The 9,657-nt window shown below is 41.6% G+C and overlaps 1 protein-coding gene across 1 annotated transcript in view; it reads left to right on the forward strand.

The window, feature by feature from the left end:
- Nucleotides 1-244: 244 nt before the first annotated feature.
- Nucleotides 245-9,657, forward strand: part of LOC138004228 (uromodulin-like) — a 15,021-nt gene continuing 5,608 nt past the window's right edge. The window contains exons 1-6 of the mRNA XM_068850700.1: nucleotides 245-263; nucleotides 937-1,295; nucleotides 2,396-2,545; nucleotides 3,951-4,073; nucleotides 4,704-4,826; nucleotides 9,193-9,327. Of these exons, the coding sequence (XP_068706801.1) occupies nucleotides 253-263; nucleotides 937-1,295; nucleotides 2,396-2,545; nucleotides 3,951-4,073; nucleotides 4,704-4,826; nucleotides 9,193-9,327 (901 nt within the window). The 5' untranslated portion in view covers nucleotides 245-252. The remainder of the gene's footprint in view (nucleotides 264-936; nucleotides 1,296-2,395; nucleotides 2,546-3,950; nucleotides 4,074-4,703; nucleotides 4,827-9,192; nucleotides 9,328-9,657) is intronic.

The raw sequence follows: 9,657 nt of genomic DNA on the forward strand, positions 1-9,657 counted from the left end.
ATGCACATTCCCAGTACAGAAAACTCGTACCTTATTATAGGAAATTAACAACGCACTTTTATTAACGTGATTTTACAAAATTCGCGTTAATTTAATTTATCTTAATTAATGTTGATGTAAATTTAATGCACGCTATTTTACAACATCGTTATTTTAAAGCACCTTTATTTCATTACAAAACCTTATTAGTTCCTCACTAGATCCATTTGAGCAATCCTAAAAGCTAACTACTGTAAATGCTTCTTTTTCTCCATGAGACATAGGTATGTTGAGATTTTGTAAGTGCAGCCAATTCGTGTTACTGCAACAAACTGAGGCTTTGAAAGATCTTTTGAATTGATAGGGTCTAGTAGGCTTCCAAACAAAATTTTAGGCTGAAAAAAAAAATTTCAAAAATCCGTGGACTTGTCTTGGAAGGTTTTATTCACGAAAGCCAAAACGCAGATTGGTGTTCAGAAATGTAAAGTGCGAGTTCGCAGAATTATGACAATCGCAGTAAGTAAAGCAAGTTGCTTATCGAAAAATTCGCGTTAATTTAACGCCTGTAAACTTAACTTGAAAAATTCGCGTTAATTTAGTTTAATGTAAATTTTCTTCGCGTTGTTAACGTGCATTGTTAATTTCCAATAATAAGGTAGTCATAGTCGTTCTCCTACTCTAATCTGTTGATAAATAGCTTGACCACGCAGTGATATAAGAATTTTTCCCAGTAAACATTGCGCAAATAAACATCACGGCGAGGGGTGCATTTTGAAAATTACATTCGAACAACGTATGAAAACAACCTGGAGAAATATCAACTTAAAAAAAAAATGAAACATGAAAAGAAGATCATCAAGTAAATTTTAGGACCAAAACTCTTTTTCAGCCAAAATTAATGTGTACATCTTTTTGAGCGTTGTCTAATTTAAGACCTATTCTTCTGCCATTTTTTAGCAGTTTCCTTTGGTCCTCTGACTTGCGTGCTACTTTAAAAATGACCAAGAGCCTGCATTTTGAAGTCACAGTAGTCATATTTCTGGTGTGTGGCCGTGTGTTTTGCGCAGACGCTCAGCAGTGCAAAAGTGTACACTCTACATATGGTATGATGTTAAGAGGATTCGTGTTTCAGGAAAGCAATACTGCAAACATGATGACCTGCGGACAGTTATGTAACGCGAACATCCGATGTCAAAGCATCAATTACGTCATAAGCCGGAATTTGTGTGAGTTAAATAGTCGCACCAAGGAAGCGAGACCAGACAATTATGTTCAAGACACAGATCGGATATACGTGACAAGACCTAGCGAAAGAGGTATCGTTATTTTGGTGCATAACTAGTTGCCGTAAGTATAAAGCCAAGTTGCCAATAGACCATAATCGTATTCCCAGTATTGGACTGGAAGTAGCTTGCAATGGAGGCTAATGCGGGGGAATATATTAAAAAGTATTTGCATTTGAAAAGGTTTCCCCGCATTAGTCTCCATTGCAAGCTAGTTCCAGTCCAATACTGAGAATACGAATATGGTCTATTCGGCCAGTTACCCTCTGTAAGACAGAGAACCTCTAGGGCACCTCTATACCGTACTCTTTGAGAATAAAGTGTGGGTTCTTTATCGTGCGAAAGATGTGGTGAACGAGGCTTTAAAATGGAAAATTATATCGTACGAAGGCGTCATGGTGCAGTTTAAAGAGCACTGGATCTTGATGCCGCCATGTTTAATTAACCTTTTCACTTCCAGGTTTGATGAGAATGTAACCTTACCCATCAATTTCTAGAACATGGGAGTCTAAGGGTATCTCGCTCTGGCCACTTGCTGGATTTGGGGTCGGACGTTCTATCGCTTTGTAAACAGCCAACCGGATGCCCTCTCCATTTGTTCTAGCCTTAAAATAACGCTGACACTACCACTTAATATATTGTAAATGGTTTGAACCCAGGAGTCGTATCATTAAGTAAAGTACGATCGTCCGGGTGAGTGTCGTCCTGAGAAGGACTGTTTGAGATGACATTGACTTTCGCTCAGGTTGTCGAAACGTCAGTCAATGTCATCTCACCCGGACGATCGTACTTTACTTAATGACTTAATGTATTGTTGGAAACTGGTAGAAAGTACTGAACAGGATACTTCGGGTAACAGATCTAAAAAGTTTGGCGTGTACCTAATTACGTACATTTCTAGACGTAAGTAGCCATTTGGTGTTTTTAACCATGTTTTTTTCGACGTTGTTCTTTCATGATGTTTAAGTGAAATACCTGAACTGGATTGATGATAGCACACTGCACTTCCAATCACGGATAAAAAGCAGCTATTCTGTATATTTGTAATGATGAAGAGTTCCCATTTTTTTTATGAATGCAACCAAGGTGCAACTTACTTGAATGTGAACCATTGTTTGCAACTCTAATTACAGCTCCCCTGGGCTCCATCCAGGAGTTACCTGCTGAATCATGCTCGGAGATCAAAGCCAGTGAAGGAGGCAGCGTGGTCAGTGGCAAGTACTGGCTTGATTCAATCAAACCAGGCCAAGCTGCGTTGGTTCCTTGTGACATGCTGACAGGAGGTGTGTTGTTTGAGCCAATCTAAGAGTTTCCTTGCACCCAGGCATTTTTTATTTGAATCGGTGGGTCTGGGAGTAGAAGAAAATAAGAAATGGGACACGAGTTTGCTCGCACCACGGAATTACAAATGTCCATCTTAGTATTGTGGGTCACTAAAAGCAAAATCAGCCTATATCAGATAAACATTAAATGTTGAGATGTTGCAGGGGAGAAAAATGCTGGGTAGAAAAACTTGGTAATGGTGACGAGGATGATGATGATGATAAGGATGTTGATGACCACAGCGATGACAACGACTGCGACGACGACGACGAAAACGACGATAAAGATGACGATGATGAGGGTAATGATTACCATGACGATGACGACAACATCGACGACGACGACTACGACGACGACGACGACGACGACGAAGATGACGATTGTGATGATGATGATGATCACCACGACGATGTCGATGACGACAACGTCGACGACGACTACGATGACGACGAAGATGACCACGAAGATGATGACAACGTCGACGACGACAAAGACAAGGATGAAGATGACTATGACGTTGATGACAGGAGTCCATTATTAGTACTCTGAGTTAACCGGCCTGTCCCGTATCTTTTTAGTTTTAGAAGCACACCCCATAATAATAATAATAATTATAATAATAATAACAATAATAATAATAATAATAAAAACAATATTTACAGAGGATATCACCAAGCTAACTCTAAGTTAATTAGGGTGGTCTCCCATGGGATAATTGCGGGTGTTTTCACAATAGTCAAACATAAGAGACCTAGATATGTTTTTTTCCTTTAAATCTGTGAGTGGGCTAGTTAAGGTTAACCCTACTGTACTCGCCACTAGACGCGCCCTCTCAAGAGCAATTAGAACCAATAGCAACACTAATGTAATTCTCTTTGTTTCCCAAAAATGCAAAACAACTACATATCAGAGGCTTTTTTTAATCCGAACAATGAGAATATGGAACACTCTAGCTGATGACATTGGTCTTTCCTGCGTAACCATCTCTTCAGTTCAGTTCATTCAAGGCACACCTACTCAGCTACTTTAAGCAATCACTCTGTAAATCAAATGACCCTGAAGATCCTCGCTCATTCATGTCTATCTTCACAAGTTGCAACAAAGCCCGTAATCTGACAAGAAACATTGATTGCTGCTACTAACTACTCTTTAAGTTTTATTTTAATTTTTTTTTTCATTTTTATGCGTTCCGGGCCCTCAGTAATTGGCGGAAGCTGTTGCGGTGTCCCTCGCTGTATTGTACCATTTACATCTTTTGTTTTGTTTGTGTATATTTTATATTAAGTTGGCGAAGCTAATAAAATTAAATAAAATAAACTTCTTGAATCATATTTGCACTTGCTGTTTTTGGGTTTATTTTTTCAGACGCAGACGAATGCAATGCTTCCGTCCCAGTCTGTGATGTTAACGCCATCTGCCAAAATACGTTGGCATCTTTTAAATGCACTTGTAAAACTGGTTTTACCGGAAATGGTTTGAGCTGCCGAGGTAAAAGTTGTCTGTTATAGTGTTTTCTTGCTTCCTTTTTGGCTGATGTCATTTTTGGTATCACCCGACCATGGCCACTAAAGGCTCGCTTCTATATAATCACCTCATATTGCTCTCGAAACAATACATTTACAGCTGTAAACTCAAAAATGTTTTACCAACACGTGCAACAATATTGGCAAAAGTAAAAGCAGTTTATGAAATGGAGCGTCGAATAGCTAAAGAGAGAAACAAGCTCTCTTTCTATTATAAAAAAAAAATGGATAAGCTCCCTACACAGGAACATCATCTCGATGTCCTATAATTTCGCTTTTTCTATCTTACCTTTCTAAGTTTATGACATAAGTATCCGAGTATTCAGTACCTTGTGAGGGCTGTTTGGTCTGTGTATGTAACCGGTCGAACAAAGAAAAGACTTGACCACGTAAGTAATAATTAGAGATTGGAAGAGTGCGAGTGTGTGTGTGTTTTGTTGTAATGCAATTTAAAAAAAAAAGAGAGAAAAAACAAATGATAAAAAAAAATAATAATAATAATAAAAAGGAAAAACGTAAGTGCGCCTAGCTTTCAAATTTACACAACCTCTTGAATCATAGCTGCGCTTGCTGTTTTTGGTTTTTTTTTTTTCAGACGCAGACGAATGCAAGGCTTCCACCCCAGTCTGTGATGTTAACGCCATCTGCCAAAATACATTGGCATCTTTTCAATGCACCTGTAAAACTGGTTTTACCGGAAATGGTTTGAGCTGCCGAGGTAAAAGTTGTTTGCTACAGTGTTTTCTTGCTTCATTTTTGCATTTCTTTGGAGTACCAATTTAAATAAATTAATCTGACCAAACAGAACAAACTCATACAGCGCGATAACTAATCATAATAGCCAATTATTTGTTTACAATTCGAGTCTTATTGGCATATATGCCTACTGGTTTCTTATAGACTAGCAAGGAAATAATAAAACATCACAACGAAATTAGTCAAGCACTGGGACAGGCTAGCCGCGCACGAAAACGAAGAGCACATGAAATACCGTCTCCCAATTTCAAGCGCATGCACTCATTTCCAGAGCTACTCATCTTCATTTGTATTTGCATGAGTTTGGGGTAAAGTTCTCCAAATACACAGATGGCATCCCAGCATGGCCGCCAAAATGTGAATTCGCATTGCATCGACCAATACCCGCGTGACTGACTTCGACCAACGACAGGATAACTATGTTCCCCTTTGTCGAACGCTAAAACATGTAGGGGTGCAAATCTCGATGTCTTTCAATTTATACACCTTTTTCCAAAATGGCCGCCATTTAGATATTCTTTTGTTTTTATTCAAATTAGACCTTGATGCCTCATTCAAGGCAAAATATTCTTTTGAATTTTAGGCTTAATAACGAGGCATCGATGGCTAATTTGAATAAAAACAAACGAATATTTAAATGTCCCCCATGTTGATAAAAAGGTGTATGACTTTTTACCATAATGCATCGCTCTTACAACCAGAATGCAATGCTCTATGGTGGAGCCTCGCTTTGAAGGAGTCACAATTGAACGATCGTTTACTTCTTTGCGCGTTCTCTTGTAATTACGACTGCGCCAGTCAACAGAGTGGTCACAACAGGAACACAATACCGGCGAGAAAAAATGGCGGACCAGCAACAACGAAAACAACGTCACCAGGACGAAGGTTTCTGGGTAAATACCGAGTCCGCTTACCACGGTGCATAAGCAATACGATGAATTAACACAAGCACAACAGAAGACATGGCCTTGAGAGGAAATGCTAAGACAGTACATAGTCCTCAAGGTAGTGTAGAGGGCCGCGATCGCGCAGTGACTATTTGAGTGCGCCATTCTGGTCTGCCTGGTATCTGTACAGGTGTCTCCGGGATTTGGTGAAAAAGGGGGCGAAAAGACTGGCTGGTAGTGGAGGTGGGGTGAGTGCAGGCAACGGATCAGCTGCGTTCAGCTACGGAATTCGAAGCCACACAGGAGTGGAAGCAGCAGCCGGTATCTATAGGGATGGCGATGAGGGCGAGGGGCAATCTTCGTCGGCGTCGTTGCCAAAGCGTTTGCTGCTCGAGCGATGAGGCAGAGGGGGAGGGGTATCTGTAAGCACTTTGTAGCACTCAGAGATTTTGACATCCATATCGACGGCGAACAAGTATTGTTGTGTAACCAACTTCAGCTGTTGGCTAGTGGGGTGAGGAAGGTGGATGTGCAAAGCGGTCAACAGACCTTGGAGGACGTGGCGAGGAAAGATAACGCAATCTCGTGTAGGCACCGGTGTTTCATTGCGTTCAACAACAAGTACACCATCCAAAGCAATTATGGTAGCATTAAAATAACGTTTTATATCTTTAACGTTTGTCAACTTCATAGAACGACCTGTTCCTTGGGTGAGAGGGGCATAGGTGCGCCGTAGGTCAGGGCATTCGGCCACGATGGCGAGCCAGGCAGCTCTGCTAATGAATGGGAGTTTTGCTGTTCCTGACAGGGTGCTCTAGGTAGATGTTACAGTACGGAGAACTAAAGATTCCTCGGTGCATTGGACGAAGCTAAAGTCTTGGCAAGCAGGATTGTGGCCTTTGGGGACATTCCGACGGGCAAAGTCGGAAGAAAAGGTAACGCGTCCAGCAACATGTGGCCTGGTATCAACGGTCGAGAGAATCGTTGCAACACGCGGGCTTGAGGAATACTCGCCACGACAGAGCTTTCCAAAAGCCTGTACAGACGGTTTAATGTACTGGATGATGTACAGGTTGCAATGAATAATGCCTCGATCTTTCATGGGAGCCAGGTGGGTTTACGACAGCGGAGTTTTGAGCTGAAGGACCCCGGTAGCAGGAGCTTATTGGCACGGTTCATGTACAGTGCTGCACCAATGCCTAGAGACTTACCAGTACCGTCGGTGATGATCCGTCATTGGTCGTCAAGGCGGGGGGGTGGGGGTGATGATTCAGCTAGAGGAAAGAGAACCGGACGTAATGAAAGGGCCAGTTAATCTTCTTCTTAAGCCCCTGCCACTAAAGTGTCAAGTGATGCAAGTAAGGCAAGGCACTATTGTATGACACGAGCTAACACTTTGTATCCGCCAATAAACCAAAATGCCAATAAGACCAACAGATTCGGGCTTGCTACAAGAAATCAGTGTTGTGATTCGATGAGGGGACACCTAAAGAGTACAAAAGTTCCAAAACCCAGCACAAGATCATTGTATATTTGGGACTGATACTAGTCTTGGGAGCGGCGAGCTTGAGGTCCAGCGTGGATAGGGCCTGGAGTATTTGTTTACAGTTGTGTAGTAATCTCTTTGGGTATGTGGGTTGAGTTTATTGGCTCCCTACTCTGCACCGAGAGGTTTTTCTCCGGGTAATCCGATTTCCCCTCTCCTCAAAAGCCAACATTTGATTTGCGTTAATTTGGTTGGATGGACAAGTCGTAACCAGGTTATTACGATGACATTTTGCAAGGAAGTGGTTATCTCCTCATCCCCTGTGATGGACTCGCTATGGTGACGACTGCTGTTGGCGCAAAAGAAGCTTTCCTCTGTGAAGGCCATAAGTCTTTGTTAAAGATCTGCTGGACGTTCGCCGTGCTCGAGGTGTATGTCGGTAAGTGAATGTGCCCGTGGGCTTCAAGGCGGAAATGCATGTGTATGGCTGACCAGATGGAGTCTATTGAAGTTGAAGTCTTGACAATAGTTTTTGTGAAGATAACCATGCGGTAGTTAGCGATCTGTCCTAGTATTAGCTCAAGTATGCTCACCTTTTGTTGGGCGTTGCGACGGCGAGACGCGGTTACTGAATCCCCACCGTCTGGGAAGCCACGAAGTGGGATGGTTATGGTTTTCTTTAACCATGTCGCTAAGTTTCGAGGAATGGGGCAAAATGTCCCGCTAAAGACAGTGTGTGTACGAGGCTCTGACGCCAGATTTCAAAGGAAGTTACTGTCTTCGTCTTGGTGAGAAAACCACTGTTTCTGTGCACGCGCACTAGCAGACATAATTTATCTTGGACTGTGTTTGTCGTGCGGGTGTTTTTCTTGAGTGTTGAGTGTTGAGTGAGTTGACGAGTTTGTAGGGAGGCAAGACTCTTCGGTATTATGGCGAGGAGTTTTTTTGTGACCGCTGGCACCACGTCTGCCAATGAAGCAGTCACAACAAGACCACAATCAGAGCAAAGATGGTGATTACCAGCAACGGGAACAACATCACCAGAGAAAAGGCATCTGGGTAAATACATAGTCCGCTTGCCACGTTGCAGGTGGCTCAGTAAGCAATACGATGAATTAACACAACAACAACGCCTAAAGCGCCGGGGGGCATTCGGTATTATTTGCCTTCAATTAAATCGAATTTGAAGAAAGATCGATGGCTAAGACCTATCGAACTGATATTATATGCTTTGATTGTCACAACTTTCAAAGAAACAATGTGCAACTATTTAGGTCAATATAATTATTAAGCGTGAATATTGCGTAATCGTGTAATGATATGAAAGCACTGTACCCTTAGCGATTTGTTCATTTGATTGTCTTTTTATCTCCCATAATTGGACAAAGACAATGCTTTGGTTTTCAAAGACTCGATTAAAAGCCACCCTATTATGAGATATGTCCAGTGCCTAGTATCGAGATAAATTTATAAGAATTCGATTTTATGATCTAGAACTGATCTAGATTCGGATTGCCATACATATATTGGTTAGAATTGGGATGCTATATTTTTGGCTTAAAGCGCACCTAATTTGAAATGTTATTCGTTGCTGACTATATCAAATCGACATCACACATACTTTGAAGCTTTCTCGGTGTAAAACTTAACATAACCAGCAATTATTTCCTCCACGACCAGTTTGTGATGTCATCTTACATTTAAACACGTGCATCTCACATTTGCGGCGAGAGGATGAATGAAAACATCCATGTCTTCATGTGGAGGCCATTGAAAGCAAAATCGGCCCCCTGACGGAGAAAGCAAACGGCATGTTTTACGGGGTTTTGAGGTTATCTGTCAGCGACCGGGCGCGTATCGCGTATTATTTCATTATGAATGCTAAGTATTTGAAACTGCTCTGCTTGTTGTTGAGACATTTGTTCTAACTTAATATCTCTTTTTATTCCCATAAGACATCGACGAGTGCACCCGTGGTTCTCACAATTGCATCAATGGTAATGCTCTCTGTTTAAATACTCTCGGATCCTATCAGTGCGCCTGTAAACCGGGTTACCGAGGAGACGGTCAGAGCTACTGCATTCTAGATGGCAAGTATTGCAAACTCCAGTATAACAATTTGAACCAATCAGAAATCAAAATGAGGTTGGAGGCCTTGGTATCCCTTATCTCATATTTTTACTTCTATGTCACTCGTTAGAGTTTCATATCCCTTTGTGATAAAAATAATAATAAATTCTCATTCGAGACCACGTACAAGTACCCTGCGGCACCCTGGGAAAACAATGTTGTGACATGAGTCCAATCATTGAGCGGTAAGAACAATTGCTAGTTTTCCAGAATGATGTGAACAGTCTGCTGCATTGCTGCTGGAACTACGGTAGTTTCCTCATAGCCATTGTGTGCATGATCATGAGGTG

The sequence above is a fragment of the Montipora foliosa genome, chromosome 5 (assembly GCF_036669935.1).
Source record: "Montipora foliosa isolate CH-2021 chromosome 5, ASM3666993v2, whole genome shotgun sequence".
In the NCBI taxonomy this organism is placed as follows: domain Eukaryota; kingdom Metazoa; phylum Cnidaria; class Anthozoa; order Scleractinia; family Acroporidae; genus Montipora; species Montipora foliosa.